Below are 23,498 nucleotides of genomic sequence, written 5' to 3'. Positions count from 1 at the left end.
ACAGACCACCTGACCTCATGGTTCAGATGGTTATTACAGACCACCTGACCTCATGGTTCAGACAGTTACTACAGACCACCTGACCTCATGGTTCAGACACAGCTATTACAGACCACCTGACCTCATGGTTGAGATAGTTATTACAGACCACCTGACCTCATGGTTCAGACAGTTATTACAGACCACCTGACCTCATGGTTCAGACACAGCTATTACAGACCACCTGACCTCGTGGTTCAGACAGTTATTACAGACCACCTGACCTCATGGTTCACAGTTATTAAAGACCACCTGACCTCATGGTTCAGACACAGCTATTACAGACCACCTGACCTCGTGGTTCAGACAGTTATTACAGACCACCTGACCTCATGGTTCAGACACAGTTATTACAGACCACCTGACCTCATGGTTCAGACACAGCTATCACAGACCACCTGACCTCATGGTTCAGACAGTTATTACAGACCACCTGACAAATTTGATTGTCTAATGCAATTCCCTATTTTGAGATGTATCATGTTCTCAGGCTTTATTCAGGTAAACAATTGACTGGACTTCACGTGTGTTTATGATGGGTACTACAAGTTGTGCAGTATACACGCCCCATTTTCAACCACCTGGTATCATCACTATTTGAAAGTGATTCATAAACACATGCTCATGACAAAGACACTGCTTTCAGCAGAGGTTGTTTATGTATGTGGAAAGGGTGCTGTTGCTTCTATTTCCCTGATTATGCTTCTAGCTTTGTTAAAACCACACTTCAGCCAAAGTGAGTAACTTCCACTAGCAGTAATGTCTACTCATTGCCCAATCCCAACACTCAGAAGCTTGTATCTTCACCTTTTGCTGTAGCCACACAAACAAGACAAATCAAATGGTAAAAATAATTTATTGAACACTGTAAGTAGTGTTTGCTACAAAATGTATTTGTTTAAAATATCTGCAGTTTGACAACTGGGTCCAAGTATACATGACTCGGGAAGATCACTGGACAGCCTTTCAGCCAATATGGATCCACCCTTTACAATCACTGAGTACTAGATATACAAATAATTATCCTTTAGCTGTTCTTTCCAAGGAGATTCGCTACCACAGAAAAGGATACAACACAGTTTGAAGCTATATACATTTAAACTATGAACAATATACATTAACAGATTCAGACTTCCTTAGCTAGACTTACCCACTGAACTCTCTATTCTTTTGTGTTTTGTAAATTCTTTAGGATTAACACATATCCTCTCAGGGAAATGTGTTGTTAATTAATATAGATGATAACAACCACTGAACTTTGTCCTGCCACCAAATATCCATGACAGGATACATCGGACAAATGCACATCGCTTGGAATGCCATATATTGTACATACATAGTTAACGTGCTTTCAAATCACTAAAATAAATTTCAAGGAAACCTATATCAATACTTTGTACAATGACAAATTCAGTTATTCAGATTGTTAACAGATATGCCATGAAAAAGTTGCTTGAGAACGGTATAAGAAGCTATACTGAAACGTCGCATCATAAGAAATAAAGAAGTTGTTATCCATAAAGTATTATACTTTTCTATTATCCATCAACTTCTAAAATGCCAATCAAACAGATATGCCATGATTTTTTGTTCATTATTAAATATTTATTATTATTGTCATAAGGCAGAGATACATCTGTGCACAACACATGATAAATCCATAGATTCATCAGGTTCAGCCATGTGTTACATTTCTACGTATTTACAACATATACAAGGACAATGTATTTACATAAGCACTCTATCATGCAGGGCATTAATGTACTACCAATAAATAGCGTGGCTGTACAATTACAAAAATATTAAAAATTAACAAAATAAAATCTGAAAATGATTCTCCAATCTAAGGAGATAAGTGTGTAAGAACATTGGACTATTTCTAGCTTTTGTTATCTGTTTGGTTTGGCAGTTGTTTTGGAGTTGGCATCTCTACTGATGTGAAACAGAATAAATACTGCAAGTATCAAGTATTATCAAACTGTCTGTCTGCCCTATAGCTATGACCCTGGCAATGGGTTCTTGCTACACAACAAGTAACAGTAAAACACAAATGTGAGTTGTTAGACACAGCATGTACCAACAGAACACAAATGTGAGTTGTTAGACACAGCATGTACCAACAGAACACAAATGTGAGTTGTTAGACACAGCATGTACCAACAGAACACAAATGTGAGGTGTTAGACACAGCATGTACCAACAGAACACAAATGTGAGTTGTTAGACACAGCATGTACCAACAGAACACAAATGTGAGTTGTTAGACACAGCATGTACCAACAGAACACAAATGTGAGTTGTTAGACACAGCATGTACCAACAGAACACAAATGTGAGTTGTTAGACACAGCATGTACCAACAGAACACAAATGTGAGTTGTTAGACACAGCATGTTCCAACAGAACACAAATGTGAGGTGTTAGACACAGCACGTAACAACACAAAAAGAGTTATTTTAAGGTACTTGTGGGACACACTGTCACCCAACGTTCCTCACGCAATAATATAAATGAGGAACACACTGTGTCACCCAATTTTCCTTACAGCACAACATCCCCAAGACATGGAGCAGCATGGGATTACATAAGTCATGTGACTAGGTGTGACATCACAGATTCCTTGTATTTTGATTGGACACTATTCACATATGTACATCTCCACATCTCCAATATAGACTAATGGCGGATGCTTATAACCTATCTATCAGACTCAAGCTCAATTGTCAGCTGTTTGTTTTCAGCTGTCATATTTTCTAATTCCTATCTTACTTCTTAAACATGAGAGGTGGCTTATCTTTCAGACTGTCTGGAAATAGCTACAAAAATACTTCTATAGTACTGTTGGAAATAGAAAAAAACTGTTTTTAGGCTGTTACTCTGTATCCCTAAAATTGACACAATTGCAAATAGCATATGTCGAAATAACCCACTTCGGCCTAACTGGGCGTTCAGTGGGATGCGTAATACGATATCCAGAAAAGCATGTTTACTCGTAAAATCGGGCAAAACTTAGAAAAAATACAAATAGCTGCTGAAAACAATAGATCAGACTATAGATGGCAATTAGGTTGCTCAGCCAGGTATGACGACGGACCGTCGACTCACCTGGCATGAAATGCACGTGCTGCCTACAGGCACAAGGGGTCATCTCAAAGATATTTTGTGCTTTTTCATGTGTGTTGACTATGTCTCATCTACTGATTAACATCTTACGTGTCTTTCTTTCATAAAGTTTATGTTGAGATATGTAAGAGAGTATGATACCCGAAAACCATAGAAACGCAACGTAGTATATGGGTGGCATGACCACCAGAAGATCGACAGGATTGGATATTATTTGTAAATTGTTATGACATGCCGTGTACCTCCCCAGTATAATTGCCCTAAAGGATTATCTTATCTTAGCTGGTATATCTATCCCCAAGCCCAACCCAAGGTTTTGCTTTTGAGGCGACCCCTCCTATCTGTTTCTTTTTATAGTGACAGTGAGACTGCATGGTAGCTACATCCTTTATAGTTTCGGCATAAAAGTTATTATTTTTTACGTCAGCTATCGTTTATAATGAATCTACGTCTAATTTCAAATTGGGCATTTAAAAAGTGTCTTTTGTAATACAATATCGTCGCACACTAATTTGCATAAAGCCATGGTCTGTTCCACATAAGTGTTTTTGGACTTAGGAAAAAAACACATTGCTCATTTCTGCACTAATTTCCCCTCAGTAAAGTCCTTTTTCTCCGTTTCCTATCTCCCTACCACTGAGACTGTAGTTTGGTAGAACTTAGTTTAACAGATATTTCACATTTTCACATATCAACTACATAAATTGTAGAGATAAATGAGAAAATACATTTTTTTTCTATTTCCGCCACCGACAGTACTATAGTTACATTTCTTCTCATGAAAGTTGTATACACATCCATACAGTTTATCCACCACACACAGTTAGGGGCAGACCATACAGTTATGGAGGGACCACACATTCAGGGATGGAGCACACCGTTCGGGACCCACCACACACAGTTAGGGGCAGGCCATACAGTTATGGAGGGACTACACATGCAGGGATGGAGCACACAGTTCGGGACCCACCACACACAGTTAGGGGCAGGCCATACAGTTATGGAGGGACTACACATGCAGGGATGGAGCACACAGTTCGGGACCCACCATACACAACAGACCATTTGTTGATATTCTTTGTACACAGACTATCAAATGAGCAAATAGCTGTCAGTTGTTAACGAGGAGAGATTCTGTATATTTCCTGTAGCAGACAAATATCATCTTCACTTGGGGTCATTGACACTTGCACTGGTCACCACAGCTCCATCCCCTGAGAGTGATCCTTGGATCAGTATATACTATCTGACCTGCACATGTATGGCACAGATGACAGCAAGTGTCTGATCCTGACCTGAGACTGATCCTTGTATAAGTATATACTATCTGACCTGCACATGTATGGCACAGATGACAGCAAGTGTCAATGGATACAAAGTAGCACTATAATGATAATAGATCAGTTTGGTGCTATTGGCAACAGCAGCTCTCCTTCTCTGAGACTCTAGTTTTATATTTAGAGGCACTGTATATTACTCCATTGGTCTTCTCAGCTTCCTGGGGAGAGTACACTGTGATGCTATGTCCTTGCATCAAATAATTCAGATGTCCACACCAGTTTTCTGCTGGATATTCTTCTTGTTGTTCCTAGCTACTAATCGAGGGAAAGACTCTGGTTCATAAAGTAAATTGTTTGAAATGAGATGAAGGAGCAGTGCATCTACACTCTGTACTCTCTGCTGGGACTGTCTGGATTCATCTCAGGAGCGGGTCCAACCGGAGCGTGCGCTGCAACCGCAGTTCATCCTAGACACAGAAACCAGGATACATGTAGACAAAACAGCAAGTGCTGCACCTTAATTACTACAGAACAAACTCAGCGTTTAGGGGGACTTATATATCGTGAAATATATATGATAAGGGACCGTTCATAATTTATGGCTAGGGGGGTCACCCATTTTGTTCTGGCGAGCTAGGGGGGTCATCAATTTTGTTCATAAAAATATGTTTAAAATTATGCTTAGAAATTATGGGTAGGGGAGGGGAGTCATTGATGTTGTACATGACATGCAGAGGGGTCACTTATTTTGTACATATATTTTAGGGGGTAGGGGTGGGGTGTCATTCACATTGTACATATATTTTAGGGGGTAGGGGTGGGGTGTCATTCACATTGTACATATATTTTTAGGGGTAGGGGTGGGGTGTCATTCACATTGTACATATATTTTAGGGGGGTAGGGGGTGGGGTGTCATTCACATTGTACATGCGTCTCCATAAAAATCATCATCACCCCCACTAGCCATAAATAATGAACGGTCCCTAAATGAACAGTCCAGTTGAATATAACACACATCTACAACATGGAGGCTGTATAAACCATGACCAACATGTAGCATTGTCTCAGCATAGCCAGGTGACTCTCAGTAAGGTGTGTGAGTGAAAGTATATTTCCCTTTTAGCTATATTTAAGCAAAGACAGCAGGTTTTACCAGGAAATGGGCTTCACTCATTGTACCAATGTAGGGAATCAAACCCAGGCCTTTGGCTTAATGAGTAAATGCTAAAACCATGATGCTACTCTGCGATGCTGTTTGTATGTCAAGACAGGATTTACAGAAACTGTTAGATATTGTTTAAGATTAACGTACAAGTGTGGGGTACTCATGGGAGACCAATGTAGCATTCCTCCCCAGGCCATGCTCTGCCTCATTCAGTTTGATAGAAATGTCTGCTCGTTCCCTTCCCCAGTTCCGAGAGTTTTCCGACAGCTGTAACAACAAACAAACAACTCAGGACCACAGCATGGGAACTTGTTGCCGCCGATCATTCCAGTAACTGTGACGTTAAGACAGAATGATACAAGTCTGACAACATATCTGAGAATTATTTCCTGTTCTATTAAAGTGGGCTAGTAACAGGTCTGATTGGTGGTAGTCAACTTACACTCAATGAAATTTTGAAACTTTAACTCAAAATCAGAAAAGATTTTTGTTTTTCTCAAGTCCATATCAAATCAAGTAGACTGAAGTTTCAGTAGTGTAACAGTTTTAGAAGTTTCAGTATTGAAGGATCTAACCTGTTCTCAGTTACAGTCTCACCTGCTTCTCAAGCGCCATGATGCGGGCCTCTGCACGTTCTAGGGCTTGGTACAGCTCCAGCTTCTCCAAGTCATCCCCACCACGGCCCGAGTTCTTCAGCTGCTCCTGGAGAAGAAGAGGTGACAGGAATGAGTGGGTAGTTTTGGAAGAACATCATGTATATGTTCACCATGTACTCAGAACACTGAACATGTGGTTGAGGAAGATAAAGATATCCTCAATATATAGTCTTTTCAGCAAAGGTTACCTGTAAAATATGGAGCTTACAAACCACAATAGATACGATAATTCATGCTCATCTAGGTCACAAGGGTTTACAAGTGAGTCACCCATAAACATACTCTCCACATTCAATCCCCAGACGGCTGCAAACATGTGGTCGATGGCATGAGCAATAATCAATGCCATTTGGCTTGATGACACTCAAGCAGCCTCATGATCTTAACTTTAGTTGGCTTTTATGATGAACTTTGGGTACTGACCGTTCTAACCAGAATCCCCACAAGGTTGATGCACGAGGAACTCATGATGTAGTTTCAGCATGATGAATACACAAAGAAGTTTTGTACAAACCTGCAGATCAAGTATCTGTTGCCTCAACCTCCGGTTCTCCTCTGCCATTGCACTGTTAAAGTCACCAGATACACCCTCTGGTTGAGGAAGAAACAAAATAAGTGTTTAAAAGTCATGAGTGATGTCCCTTTTTGATCACAGAGATTTTGGGTTAACTCTTCAGTTGAAACATTCTCTAATCTGTCCATGCTACAGGATTATAGCACCAAACATGAAACTGTTGCAGCCCCTTCATGAGGGGGCCAACTCACACAGTGTTGTAGACCTGACTTCATGGAAGGATAATGAGAACTCTATTAAATGCCTTTAGCACCCTGCTCCCTAACTGTCCTCCTGACCAACGTTTAGATACATGTGTAAGTAATGAGTACCCAAACTGAAAATTTACATGATGACAATCCAGATTTTCTTGTGTATATAACAATCTACCCAGTTAGATTAGATTTATTCACATTGGAACTAATTTTGTTCACTACCACTCTGTGTCTGAAAATGAATTAAAGGTTTTAATAGCTGATCCTATCAGTCAATATTTTAAGTCCAAAGGGTTCTTATTATGTCCAAATGGTAGCATTTATCTCTTATTCATAGATTCATAGAATAATCTGTTGCTAATGATTTAATATACTGTACACCATCAACTTGCAACTTGCAGCTTGTGCTATGTGATGACTATTACATGACTGAAGGATGTATGGTTTTCCAGATGACATACCTCCTTTACTGTTCCTGAGTTTGTATATGATACGTTCCAGCTTCTCGATGACGCGTTCCTGTTTGCGAATGGTCTCCTCCAACCTCTGCAGCTTTTGGATCTTCTCCTGCAGCCTCTGCAACAACTCCTGCTGCCCCGAGTGGGCCTGAGACATCCTCAAAGTACTCCTTCTCTCGGTCATTTTTCTACAACACACAAAACCACATCAAGGTTCCACCCACCTTTATAGCCAGTTTAAATATTCAGGTCACATACAGAACAAGTTCACCAAGTGCATGTTTGTATCGGGAATCTCTCCACCAACATAGTAGTATCACTGTGTACTGATGAAGTGCTCATGGGTCTGTCATATGACTTGTTTTTCATAATTCCAAAGAGCATTCATCAAAGTGCCATTAACAAGGTTCACCTGAAGTTCATGTTTTGTGAAGCAGTCTCTTCACTTTAGTATAATCTATGTATCTAAGTCACAACACACTGATAACAGGAGTAGGTGCAGTGTCATGCTTTAAAATTATGTTGGTGCAAAGACATCTTAATTCTATGGTACAGGTAAGTTGATACATCTTAGAGCTGAGTCTACTGTAACTCCATTACGTGTGATTAGTTAATGAAAGTTGTCCCCTGTTTCATGATCCTATAGTGAACAGCACAGTTTGTGTATTGATCACACACTGTAACAGAGATGTGTAGACGTTAGCCAGCTCTCATTCATAACAAAGAGACCAGAACAAGACAGACACTGCTTGTGTGGTACTACATACCTTAATGAGTTCATTCTGCAGCTGCTGCACCTTGTCCTTGTATGCCTTCAAGGTGGATGTCTGTGACACAAACTTCTCTCTCAGGGAGGCTGCCGAAAACAAACAGAAGTATTCAAACAACTATCACACACACACAATCAACACATGTTGGTGACAGACGATAAACTGTTACTTTTGAAGCATACCATTATCAGTTTTGATACAAATTTAAGACAAAGGGATATCACTGCATCACTTTGGATAGAATTATCAAATAAGAAAATAATACTAAAGCTGTCTTTAACAACTGGGGCTATTTGTCATAAAGTATGAGAATCAAAATAGTCTTGTTGGTAAGAGGGGCAGTGGGGTAGTCTAGTGGTTAAAGCATTTGCTCATCATGCCGAAGACCGCGTTCGATTCCCAACATCTGTAAAATGTGTGAAGCCCATTTCTGATGTCCCCGACCATGATATTGCTGGAATATTGCTAAAAGCGGCGTAAAACTAAACTCACTCAATCACTCACTCATAAGAATGTAGTGTGTTCACATCACCATGTGACCAGATATAGACACCCTCCCAGCGCTAGTGGAAATAGGCATTCTTTTTTCTGAATTTGGGGGGGAAGTTCCAAATAGTTCCCACATGGGCACATGCCACTAGTAAACATTGTGTAATTATTCAAGTCCCTCCTTACTATATCTAGATGTAAGGTCATTTTTGCTGAGGTTGTCCGTCACAGTAGCGTCTACGATGAGTTCTGTGGCATCGTTGTAGGTCCTTCCACGGAGCTGACTGTTCTCATTCTCCAGAGACCGCACCGTTTGCCTCAGAGTGACAATATCGTGACCCATACGCGTCACTGCCGACCGATAGTTGTCCACTTCACGCATCTGTGCATCTACCACTGTCACAGTGGGGTCATAGTCTGTCCGTCTTTGTAAAAGAGAGAAAAGTGTCATCTTATTATATCACTCTATATATTTATCCATCTTATACAAAATTAATGAACAGGTAGGAATTGGTTTTACCAAATATCTCTGAAAAGGCAAAATAAGGCATAAAACATTTTTGTTTTGTAATTGATATTTTATTACTGAATCTCTGTTACACTAGGTAGGGATAAAGGAACCAGGGAATTCCCTGCCCTCTTGGAGAATAATAAAAAATCATGAGGAAGGTTTCAGAGTTTTAACAAGATAGAACTGTCACACACACATGCATACTGAAAGAACACACAGTATAAACACACAGTACAAAAGATCCACATGAATAGTGATAAGCTGCTAGCAAACCTAAGATAGAATTTTCTCACAACTTTCATTCACACTTGACCTATGGTAAAAATTTTACCAACCATCATAATATAACATTATAAAGGATGGACATGGCTGAAAAGAAAAGAAGATTCAGTATTCTGAAATGAGTTAACTGCAGTCTTGAAACAATGAGTGGTAGGACATCCACTGCAAATAATAAGGCATAAAACTGGTAGATCAGATAAAGAAATAGTTTGGTCATAAGGGAGTTTGGTTACTGTGATCTTGATAACCTGTAAAATATGATGTAGATAGAAATGTGTTCAGATAGCAGGAGGAGGTTGAAGTAAACGCACCTGCTGGGGCCCACTGTTACTGTAGTACGCTGAGTTTGATGCTGAGTGCGATTAGACTGCGGATCTTTGCGATATGTACGAGATGATTTCTCACCCTCTTTGAAGATGTATTCATACTCTGGCAGAATGGATTCCATAGCTTCATAAGGGGGCAACTCACCATCACGGATTGGCTGCAGGAAAAAGAAAACATTCTGTGCATTGGCAGTGAAGAATAATGTGACATACTACCAAGTGTAATAATAACTTTCTGCATTGCTTCAATACTAGAAGTGCCCCAGTTCCAGAAATAGGGACTAGATGCTTGCCAATGGCACTAAGGTTGCTATTGGTGACAGTTAATAGTGCCTAAGTTCCTGCTCATTATGCAGAGTTTCTGATAATATTGCCCAGGTTCCTGATAGCTGACAAGACTACTTATTGTTCCCAAGTCCACAACCCCCACTCTAAATCTGCTCTTGGAATATGACATCATATTCAACAGGCCATATAATCTTTCATGTATCCATAGACAGCATATATCTATTTTACTACTCATATTTTCCAATAAGAGATTCTAAATATGCCTTTGCTGTTTCTATAAGGTTCCTCCAATGAGGTGATACATCAAGGGTTTCAATAACATGTGGCACCTACCCAAAATACCACAACAACAACAGCAGCAGCAGCAACATTACTTGTGTTTATTCACTACTTCTACCGTAGCTGTGGCTGGGTGTGATATGATCAATATCTCCCTGGTATAACATTGCTCGTAATTCCCTACTGCCCTGCCAAGTCATGTGTTTCTAATCATGCTAAGGCTCATTGTAGCCATATTGCGTGATGTACTGGGTCAGACACAATGGAGCAGTCACTAGGAACGCAATTAGAAATCTTATTGCCTGGGCGCCAAGAAGCTAATCAATGATGCTAGGTGATGTGCATAATTAATCTCTCATTTACACTTCATACTTGAAGAACTGCATCATGAAATTGTTATCTGACAGCACATCAAGCAAGGCTTTCTAAAAATATCATTTCAAACAAAAATGTAATAATGGACTGTTTTTGCCATGACAGCAAGTTGATATCTTCAGGTAAAACTATGTATTGAACTGATAAGTTTGTTTGTATAAACTTCATTCAAAGTTGATGTGGAGCCTGCTAACTGACAATTTATCCTTTCATCAGTAACTAAGAATTCACTGAGAACTAACACTGACTGTGAACAACGGGAGAGTCAACTGTCGCTATAAGTGATAAAACTATCATAACTGTCATGTGTATCCAATACATACAGCAATGGCTGGAGCTACCCATGGAATATTTAAAATGGCACAATAATTCCTTTCCAGCAAGGCAAACCAACACCACTAGAAACAAAGCAGTCAGTATTTAATATTATTCTACACTATCAGGTCAGTCATGTAATAACAATCACTTTAATTGTTATGTCAATTAATTCCCTTTTAATTGTGACTTTATATGTATATAATCCCAACTGCATATACCGGTATGTCATTCTCTATCTGACATTCACCTGATGAAGGGTCAATAAGTAGCCCTGAAACATTGTTCCATGATAACATCCAGCTTTGTAATGTGTATAAACACTCTTCTTATTTAACATACACATGTGGCGACATGACCAGTATAATCGTGTTAGCTGATTAATCCTCTTATCAGGTTAATGCTGTTCCCTTCAACATCAGATCAGTTGTATGTTTACATCACACACAATGGCAGAGCCCAGCACTGCTCCTGATAAGGGCTGGCAGAGAATGAAGATAATCATCTCGATGCATAATCATGTAGTTTTGATTGAAACTGAATCAAAATTGATAAAATTTCCTTTCTATAGAAAGAGAATAATAATGGCACTTTGCCATGGCTTATAAAACAAGAATAGCAATTAAATAGCAGTCATTCACGAAAGGTATTGGTTATGTCAGAGTGCTTTGAAATAAAAATAGATTTTGCGACAATATTCTTTAAAGACCATCACCAAACAAATAGAACATCATTTCATTTTCATTTAAAAACACTGTAGAATTAAATTCAGGGCAAATTTTTGTCTATCAGAATAAAGGTTCTGTACATGAACATGCAACACCAATACATGTTTAAAAGCAGACTGCTAAGAATGTAATAGAAGACAACGTACGACTTCATTCTAAAAGTTCAAAACAGTTTTCTTAAAGAAAGTACCATATCTTCAACAGTTATCAGGTTATACCCAAGATGTTTCCAAACTGATACATAAGAAAGCAGTTGGTGGACACGAACATTCCTGAAGAGACTTACCTCTGCTGTGTACGGTCTATAATACATGGTAGCCATATTGCCTAAGGTTGGTTACTGTCACTACACAAACACGACCCTCCCTCCCTCAGTCCGGATGGTTTGCTGCTGTACTGTCACAGTAGCAGACGGACACAATGGAGGAGGAAACACTAGCTCACATGTTGCTCAACACTACAATACCTACTTCCCACAAACAATTGATTGATTGCAGCGCAGTTCGCCTAATCTTTAATTAGATCTCTTCATGACCCATGAACTCCGGACTTGTTTACCCGGTTCCCCCTGGCAACCACCAGCCCTCACTACCTATGCAACAGGTTCCTGTTGGCTCAGTTCTGGCGAAGGACAATAGGGCCAGGTAGGACAGTGACTGGGCTGGTTAGGACAGGTGGGTACATAGTGACAGGTAAAGGCAACAACCAGGGGGAGCTTTGTTGGGGGACAAGGAATGTGTGTATCTGGACCATGAAAACACTCCAGCACAACTGTCCACTCATTCATGGATCACAGTGCTGGAGTATTCACATAATTTCAATGTTATAATCCAGAAATAGAAATGTTTCTTACATGAAGGTTTTGTCATGAATCTGTTGATCATGGAGTGCCACAAAATATGGTATCTGTGGTTACATAAAGCTTATGTGTTAATAAAACTAACTGGCTGATGAGCATTTGCAATGGCATTTATTGCTGTGCAAATATCAATGATATTACCTTGAAATAAACATGCTTATCACGCAGATGTTTCGTCATGAATCTATTAAGTATTAGTGCTATATACTGGCAGATACAAAGTCAGTATTATGGGAAATAAATAATAAAACAAATATTATTCTGATGTCCAGAGAAACACAGATTTATCATGACATAGTAACAGCTGCCATCTGAAAACATCAAATCAGGCTGAAACCAAGGCCCCCTGTAGCATTTCTTCAACCACACATTCAGTGGAAGACATATTGGGTGAAGCAGCACTCAAGGGAGTTCGGGGACTTTGTGCATCCAGTAAAGTCCTTGACACATGTGACACAAGTGATGTGATGTCCATGGGTCATGAGGATGAATAACTTTGACACAGTATAGTATACGGCATCAATGACACGGATAGAAATGCAATTTTTTCAAAGGGTGCCATAGGGCTCCAGACAGACAATGTAGGTGTGCCTTTGTGATGATCCAGTTAAACTTTAACAACAAAACAACACTTATGTCATTTCAATTTATTGTTGAATAAATCAGTAAAAATCAGGTAAACCTGCAAGGGACCGTTCATAATTTATGGCTGGGGGTGGGGGGATGGGGGTGATGATGACTCTTATGGAGAAGTATGTACAATGTGAATGACCCCCCTAAAATTTATGTACAAAGCAAGTGACCTCCCCTTCCTCGCATGTAACGTACAAAATCAATGGACCCCCCCTTCCCATAAACACTATCAAGACTGCAAAAATAGTTCAGCTTAATTCATCCCAGACTCACTACCCCACAAACTATGCTATCATCCAACACAGATGTCCTGTTATGCGCACTGGCATTCAAAATGGCCACATCGATGTTTGGCGGTGAGACTGCCGCTGATAAATAGTTTGATGGTGGCATATATTAAACTGTTATAGTGTCTGTGCAACATCACAGCTGTGTTATTGAAAAATGAGTGAATAATAATATCTTTACAATGTTACTTATGGCTGGATCATGGATTATTATATTTTAAACAGTATTGGCAGTAACAGACAATTTTTAAGTGGATGATAAAGAAATATTACTATAAAGTTGAAAGGTCTTGTATACACAAACTGTGTTATCAACTGACCCAAGTTTGGATGCTGATTCTGTATAATTTTGTGAGGAAGACCACTTCACCAACCACTAAGGACCCTTCCTTATGCGTATAACTTCTAAATGCCATTCAAAGATCAGCACATTGTGTGTGTTTACAATCAACACCTTCCACATATCCTGGGTTGACTGCACAAACACATTCTGTTTGAACTGGTCCTTAAATCAATAAACATCTTGCAGTGTGAGTTAATAGTTGTGTGGTGAAAGTCCAGTGCAGAACACTGAGGTAATAGTTGTGTGGTGAAAGTCAAGAGCAGAACACTGAGGTAATAGTTGTGTGGTGAAAGTCCATTGCAGAACACTGAGGTAATAGTTGTGTGGTAAAAGTCCAGAGCAGAACACTGAGGTAATACCAATGTGGTAAATAGTCCATTAAGAGAACACTGTGGTTGACAGACACACCGGTAAAAAGTCCAGTGAGAACACTGAGGTACCAGTTGTTCCACGAAAGTCCAGTGCACAACACCAGTGTAACAGTTGATTGTGACACAGTCCCAGTGCACAACACTGAGGTAATAGTTGTGTGGTAAAAGTCCAGTACACAACACTGAGTGTAATAGTTGATTGACAGACATCCACCACCCAGTGTGACAAGTGACTGACAGACAATACCACCACCCAGTGTGAAAGTCCATTGACACACACACCACCCAGGTAATAGTTGTGACAAAGTCCAGTGCACAACAGACATACCACCACCCAGTTGTGTGGTGAAAGTCCAGTGCACAACACTGAGGTAATAGTTGTGTGGTGAAAGTCCAGTGCAGAACACACTGAGGTAATAGTTGTGTGGTGAGATATATGATCAAAAATGAATTGGTGAGGTGAGTTATGTCACCAATCAAAATAGTTGCGTGGTAAGAGCTACAAGTGGTTGACAGACACACCACCAGTGGTTTTAAGTGAGAAGCATTAGACAGAAGTACCACCACCTTCCATGACAGACACATCACTACCCAGTGTGACAAGTGATTGACAGACATACCACCACCCAGTGTGAGACATGATTGACAGACATGGTTTTAGTGTGACAAGTGATTAACAGACATACCACCACCCAGTGTGACAAGTGATTGACAGACATACCACCACCCAGTGTGACAAGTGATTGACAGACATACCACCGCACATCCAGTTGACAGACATACCACCATTTGTGACAAGTGATTGACAGACATACCACCACCCAGTGTGACAAGTGATTGACAGACATACCACCACCCAGTGTGACAAGTGATTGACAGACATACCACCATCCAGTGTGACAAGTGATTGACAGACATACCACAGCACCACCCAGTGTGACAAGTGATTGACAGACATACCACAATCCAGTGTGACAACATGATTGACAGTGACATACCACCACCCAGTGTGACATACCACATTGTGATTGACAGACATACCACAACCCAGTGTGACAAGTGATTGACAGACATACCACCAGTGTGACAAGTGATTGACAGACATACCACCATCCAGTGTGACAGTGTTGACAGACATACCACATTGAAGTGATTGATTAGACATACCACCACCCAGTGTGACAAGTGATTGACAGACATACCACCACCCAGTGTGACAAGTGATTGACAGACATACCACCACCCAGTGTGACAAGTGATTGACAGACATACCACCACCCAGTGTGACAAGATTGACAACATACCACAATGATTGACAGTGATTGACAGACACCACACCCAGTGTGACAAGTGATGACAAGTGATTGACAGACATACCACCACCCAGTGTGACAAGTGATTGACAGACATACCACCACCCAGTGTGATTGACAGACATACCACCACCCAGTGTGACAAGTGATTGACCACATACCCAGTGTGTGACAAGTGATTGACAGACATACCACCACCAGTGTGACAAGTGATTGATTGAAGACAGTGTGATTGACAGACATACCACCACCCAGTGATTGACAGACATACCACCACCCAGTGTGACAAGTGATTGACAGACATACCACCACCCAGTGTGACAAGTGATTGACAGACATACCACCACCACCCAGTGTGACAATTGACAGATTGACAAGTGATTGACAGACAGACATACCACCACCACCCAGTGTGACAAGTGATTGACAGACATACCACCACCCAGTGTGACAAGTGATTGACAGACATACCACCACCCAGTGTGACAAGTGATTGACAGACATACCACCACCCAGTGTGACAAGTGATTGACAGACATACCACACCCAGTGTGACAAGTGATTGACAGACATACCACCACCCAGTGTGACAAGTGATTGACAGACATACCACACAAGTGATTAACCAGTGTGTGACAAGTGATTGACAGACATACCACAACCCAGTGTGACAAGTGATCTGTTGGAAATATCACCATCTAGTGGTATTAATTATGTGTCAGAGGTACAGAATCATACTTACAAGTCCTTTGACTGTTTTACCATCTTCCTTTTTCACTTTCTACAGACACATGATTGATGTCAACAGTGAATTTGTAGTACCACAATAAACAGAACTCAAGACAAGTAGCATGCCTTAGTATTACATAGCCAATGAACCAAGATCCCAGTGCTGCTTGATTCTGTAATTCTTATGTTATGAGGGTGTGTGACTACATATACTGAATAACTTTGAAAATGCGTAATTTATTTTAGTTCAGGACAAGAAAACATCTTTATGTACTGTTTATTCACATGACACAGAATGGCACTGTTGTATTTGACTATGTCATGTTGAATAACACGCAACACAAATTGTCCAACATTACCAAAAATGTGAATATGCATTTTCAAAGTAGATTATTTTAACATACATGTGGTTTGTTCAAAAGAAACATCTGCAGTACATCAAAGTTTGACTTGGAGTACTGTCATCAGTTATGTGTTATATGGCCTTCTGTATTTGTCATCATATGATACTCAGTACAGGCCACCACGTAGACCCAGTACAGGTCACACCATAGTCCTCAGTACAGGTCACCAAATAGTCCTCAGTACAGGTTACCACGTGGTCCCCAGTACAGGTCACCACATGGTCCCCAGTACAGGTCACCACATGGTCCCCAGTACAGGTCACCACATGGTCCTCAGTACAGGTCACCACGTGGTCCCCAGTACAGGTCACCACGGGTCCTCAGTACAGGTCACCACATGGTCCTCAGTACAGGTCACCACATGGTCCCCAGTACAGGTCACCACATGGACCACAGTACAGGTCACCATGTGGTCCTCAGTACAGGTCACCATGTGGTCCTCAGTACAGGTCACCACGTGGTCCACAGTACAGGTCACCACGTGGTCCTCAGTACAGGTCACCACAAAGTCCTCAGTACAGGTCACCACATGGTCCCCAGTACAGGTCACCATGTGGTCCACAGTACAGGTCACCACATGGTCCACAGTACAGGTCACCACATGGTCCTCAGTACAGGTCACCACATGGTCCCCAGTACAGGTCACCACATGGTCCCCAGTACAGGTCACCAAGTGGTCCTCAGTACAGGTCACCACATGGTCCCCAGTACAGGTCACCATGTGGTCCCCAGTACAGGTCACCACATGGTCCACAGTACAGGTCACCATGTGGTCCTCAGTACAGGTCACCACATAGTCCACAGTACAGGTCACCATGTGGTCCCCAGTACAGGTCACCACATGGTCCACAGTACAGGTCACCATGTGGTCCCCAGTACAGGTCACCACGTGGTCCCAGTACAGGTCACCATGTGGTCCCCAGTACAGGTCACCACATGGACCTCAGTACAGGTCACCACATGGTCCACAGTACAGGTCACCATGTGGTCCACAGTACAGGTCACCATGTGGTCCCCAGTACAGGTCACCACATGGACCACAGTACAGGTCACCATGTGGTCCTCAGTACAGGTCACCATGTGGTCCTCAGTACAGGTCACCACGTGGTCCTCAGTACAGTTCACCACGTGGTCCTCCGTACAGGTCACCACATAGTCCTCAGTACAGGTCACCACATAGTCAGTACAGGTCACCACATAGTCCTCAGTACAGGTCACCACATAGTCAGTACAGGTCACCACATAGTCCACAGTACAGGTCACCATGTGGTCCCCAGTACAGGTCACCACATGGACCACAGTACAGGCCACCATGTGGTCCTCAGTACAGGTCACCATGTGGTCCTCAGTACAGGTAACCACATAGTCCTCAGTACAGGTCACCACATAGTCCTCAGTACAGGTCACACCATAGTCCTCAGTACAGGTCACCACATAGTCCTCAGTACAGGTCACCATGTGATCCTCAGTACAGGTCACCACATGGTCCCCAGTACAGGTCACCACGTGGTCCTCAGTACAGGTCACACCATAGTCCTCAGTACAGGTCACCACGTGGTCCACAGTACAGGTCACCACATAGTCCCCAGTACAGGTCACCACATAGTCCTCAGTACAGGTCACCACATAGTCCTCAGTACAGGTCACCACAAAGTCCTCAGTACAGGTCACCACATAGTCCTCAGTACAGGTCACCACAAAGTCCTCAGTACAGGTCACCACAAAGTCCTCAGTACAGGTCACCACATAGTCCTCAGTACAGGTCACCACGTGGTCCCCAGTACAGGTCACCACATAGTCCTCAGTACAGGTCACCACATGGTCCCCAGTACAGGTCACCACATGGACCACAGTACAGGTCACCATGTGGTCCTCAGTACAGGTCACCATGTGGTCCTCAGTACAGGTCACCACGTGGTCAACAGTACAGGTCACCATGTGGTCCTCAGTACAGGTCACCACAAAGTCCTCAGTACAGGTCACCACATAGTCCTCAGTACAGGTCACCACATAGTCCTCAGTACAGGTCACCACAAAGTCCTCAGTACAGGTCACCACATAGTCCTCAGTACAGGTCACCACAAAGTCCTCAGTACAGGTCACCACAAAGTCCTCAGTACAGGTCACCACATAGTCCTCAGTACAGGTCACCACGTGGTCCCCAGTACAGGTCACCACATGGTCCTCAGTATAGGTCACCACATGGTCCACAGTACAGGTCACCACATAGTCCTCAGTACAGGTCACCAAGTGGTCCTCAGTACAGGTCACCACATAGTCCACAGTACAGGTCACCATGTGGTCCCCAGTACAGGTCACCACATGGACCACAGTACAGGTCACCATGTGGTTCTCAGTACAGGTCACCACGTGGTCAACAGTACAGGTCACCATGTGGTCCTCAGTACAGGTCACCACATAGCCCTCAGTACAGGTCACCACATAGTCCACAGTACAGGTCACCATGTGGTCCACAGTACAGGTCACCATGTGGTCCCCAGTACAGGTCACCACATGGACCACAGTACAGGTCACCATGTGGTCCTCAGTACAGGTCACCATGTGGTCCTCAGTACAGGTCACCACGTGGTCCTCAGTACAGTTCACCACGTGGTCCTCCGTACAGGTCACCACATAGTCCTCAGTACAGGTCACCACATAGTCAGTACAGGTCACCATGTGGTTCTCCGTACAGGTAACCACATGGTCCACAGTACAGGCCACCATGTGGTCCTCAGTACAGGTCACCACATGGTCCACAGTACAGGTCACCATGTGGTCCTCAGTACAGGTCACCACATGGTCCACAGTACAGGTCACCATGTGGTCCTCAGTACAGGCCACCATGTGGTCCTCAGTACAGGTAACCACATGGTCCACAGTACAGGTAACCACATGGTCCACAGTACAGGTCACCATGTGGTCCTCAGTACAGGTCACCACATAGTCCTCAGTACAGGTAACCACATGGTCCACATGTACAGGTCACCATGTGGTCCTCAGTACAGGTCACCACATAGTCCCCAGTACAGGTCACCACATAGTCCTCAGTACAGGTCACCACATAGTCCTCAGTACAGGTAACCACATGGTCCACAGTACAGGTCACCATGTGGTCCTCAGTACAGGTCACCACATAGTCCTCAGTACAGGTCACCACATAGTCCCCAGTACAGGTCACCACATAGTCCTCAGTACAGGTCACCATGTGGTCCTCAGTACAGGTCACCAAATAAGTCCACAGTACAGGTCACCACATAGTCCTCAGCACAGGTCACCACGTGGACCACAGTACAGGTCACCACATAGTCAGTACAGGTAACCACATGGTCCACAGTACAGGTCACCAAGTGGACCACAGTACAAGTCACCATGTGGTCCTCAGTACAGGTCAACACATGGTCCACAGTACAGGTCACCACATGGTCCACAGTACAGGTCACCACGTGGACCACAGTACAGGTCACCACGTGGTCCTCAGTACAGGTCACCATGTGCTCCTCAGTACAGGTCACCACATAGTCCTGAGTTCAGGTCACCACATAGTCCTCAGTACAGGTCACCACATAGTCCTCAGTCCAGGTCACCACGTGGTCCTCAGTACAGGTCACCACACGGTCCACAGTACAGGTCACCATGTGGTCCTCAGTACAGGTCACCATGTGGACCCCAGTACAGGTCACCATGTGGTCCCCAGTACAGGTCACCACATGGATCCCAGTACAGGTTACCACATGGACCCCAGTACAGGTCACCATGTGGTCATCAGTACACGTCACCATGTGGTCCTCAGTACAGGTCACCACGTGGACCACAATACAGGTCACCACGTGGTCCCCAGTACAGGTCACCACATGGTCCCCAGTACAGATCACCACATGGTCCCCAGTAAAGGTCACGACATGGTCCCCAGTGCAGGTCACCATGTGGTCCCCAGTACAGGTCACCACATGGTAAGTGTAAGTACTTTTCCATGACTGTGGAAATATGCATGTGGTCCCCAGTAAAGGTCACCACATGGACCCCAGTACAGGTCACCACGTGGTCCCCAGTAAAGGTCACCACATGGACCCCAGTACAGGTCACCACGTGGTCCCCAGTAAAGGTCACCACATGGACCCCAGTACAGGTCACCACATGGACCCCAGTTAAGGTCACCACATGGACCCCAGTACAGGTCACCACGTGGACCCCAGTTAAGGTCACCACATGGACCCCAGTACAGGTCACCACATGGACCCCAGTTAAGGTCACCACATGGTCCCCAGTACAGATCACCACATAGTCCTCAGTACAGGTCACCACATGGACCCCAGTACAGGTCACCACATGGTCCCCAGTACAGGTCACCACATGGACCCCAGTACAGCTGACCACGTGGACCCCAGTAAAGGTCACCACATGGAACAAAGTACAGGTCACCACATGAACCCCAGTAAAGGTCACCACATGGACCCCAGTTCAGGTCACCACATGGTCCCCAGTACAGGTCACCACATGGACCCCAGTTATCATATGGTCATCTGTACTGGTCACCCCATACTATCTGCTGTAATGGGCCTGTTCACACTGTATCTGTGTCTGGGACTTACCAGTATAGATTTTAGGGGCCTCCGCCGCAACACCCACTCGCCATTAGGTCCTTGGTCCTCTTCCTCCTCCTCCATGTTGTCAGGGGATTCTGGGAGGTCCAGCTTCAGCTCATCAGGGGAGTGTCGGTAGTACGTCATGGTCTCCGTGGGATGCAGATCAATCTCTGGCAGAGTGTTGATATTGCTGTAGGACCCCATGGAGTCAGGGTGCTGCAGAGACATATTCACTGTGTTACCACGACACATATTCACTATTACCACGACACATATTCACTATTACCACAGACACATATTCACTATCACCATTGACACATATGCACTATTACCACTGGCACAATTATTCACCGTATTACCACTGACACATATTCACTGTGTCACCATCAACACATACTCACTGTGTTACCACAGACAAATATCCACTGTATTAGCACTGACACATATTCACTGTATTACCACTGACACATGTTCACTGTATTACCACTGACATATATTCACTATTACCACCAATGCATATTCACCATTACCATCAACACATATTCACAGTATTACCATCAACACATATTCACTGTATTACCATGACACATTCACTGTACTACCACACATTCACTATTAACACTGACACATATTCACTATTACCATCGACACACAGTCACCATAACACGATTGACACATGTTCACTGTATTACCATGACACATTCACTGTACTACCACTCACACACATTGACTATTACCATAGACACATATTCACCGTAACATGATTGACACATGTTCACTGTATCACCATGACACATATTCACTGTATCATTGACACATGTTCACTGTATTGACCATGCATTCACTTATCACCACTGCATCACTACTGACACATGTTCACTGTATTACCATGACACATATTCACTGTATCACCACCGACATATATTCACCATATCATGATTGACACATGTTCACTGTATTATCATGACACATAAACACTGTATTATCATGACACATAAACACTGTATTATCATGACACATGTTCACTGTATTACCACTGACACATGTTCACTGTATCATGATTGACACATATTCACTGTATCACCATGACACATGTTCACTGTATCAACTAGTGACCAGCATATTCACCGCATCACTACTGACACATGTTCACTGTATTACCATGACACATATTCACTGTATTACCACTGACACATATTCACCATATCATGATTGACACATGTTCACTGTATTACCACTGACACATGTTCACTGTATTATCATGACACATGTTCACTGTATTACCACGACACATATTCACCATATCATGATTGACACATGTTCACTGTATTACCATGACACATATTCACTGTATTACCACTGACACATATTCACCATATCATGATTGACACATGTTCACTGTATTACCATTGACACATGTTCACTGTATCATGATTGACACATGTTCACTGTATTACCACCGACACATATTCACTGTATTACCATGACACATATTCACTGTATCACCATTGACACATATTCACTGTATTATGATGACACATATTCACTGTATTACCACTGACACATGTTCACTGTATCATGATTGACACATGTCCACTGTATTACCATGACACATATTCACTGTATTACCTTGACACATGTTCACTGTATTACCACTGACTCATGTTCACTGTATTACCATGACACATGTTCACTGTATTACCATGACACATGTTCACTGTATTACCATGACACACATTCACTGTATCATGATTGACACATGTTCACTGTATCATGATTGACACATGTTCACTGTATTACCATGACACATATTCACTGTATTACCACTGACACATGTTCACTGTATTACCACTGACACATGTTCACTGTATTACCATGACACATATTCACTGTATTACCATGACACATGTTCACTGTATTACCATTGACACATGTTCACTGTATTACCATGACACATATTCACTGTATTATCATGATGACATGTTCACTGTATTACCACTTCACATTGACACATGTTCACTGTATCACCACCACACACATTCACTGTATCACCATGACACACATTCACTGTATCATGATTGACACATGTTCACTGTATCACCACACACATTTCACTGTAT

At 42.6% G+C, this 23,498-nt stretch overlaps 1 protein-coding gene across 1 annotated transcript in view; it reads right to left on the bottom strand.

The window, feature by feature from the left end:
- Window positions 1-3,911: 3,911 nt before the first annotated feature.
- Window positions 3,912-23,498, bottom strand: part of LOC124280922 (coiled-coil domain-containing protein 33-like) — a 30,131-nt gene continuing 10,544 nt past the window's right edge. Inside the window, 10 exon segments of the mRNA XM_046716915.1 lie at window positions 3,912-4,909; window positions 5,756-5,875; window positions 6,206-6,310; window positions 6,779-6,855; window positions 7,494-7,653; window positions 7,655-7,678; window positions 8,258-8,346; window positions 8,936-9,174; window positions 9,854-10,026; window positions 21,385-21,594. Of these exon segments, the coding sequence (XP_046572871.1) occupies window positions 4,859-4,909; window positions 5,756-5,875; window positions 6,206-6,310; window positions 6,779-6,855; window positions 7,494-7,653; window positions 7,655-7,678; window positions 8,258-8,346; window positions 8,936-9,174; window positions 9,854-10,026; window positions 21,385-21,594 (1,248 nt within the window). The 3' untranslated portion in view covers window positions 3,912-4,858.

This window comes from Haliotis rubra, unplaced genomic scaffold (genome assembly GCF_003918875.1).
Source record: "Haliotis rubra isolate DU_JTF1 unplaced genomic scaffold, ASM391887v1 Scf276, whole genome shotgun sequence".
NCBI classification, from domain to species: domain Eukaryota; kingdom Metazoa; phylum Mollusca; class Gastropoda; order Lepetellida; family Haliotidae; genus Haliotis; species Haliotis rubra.
This window is presented reverse-complemented; position numbering and strand designations above follow the sequence as displayed.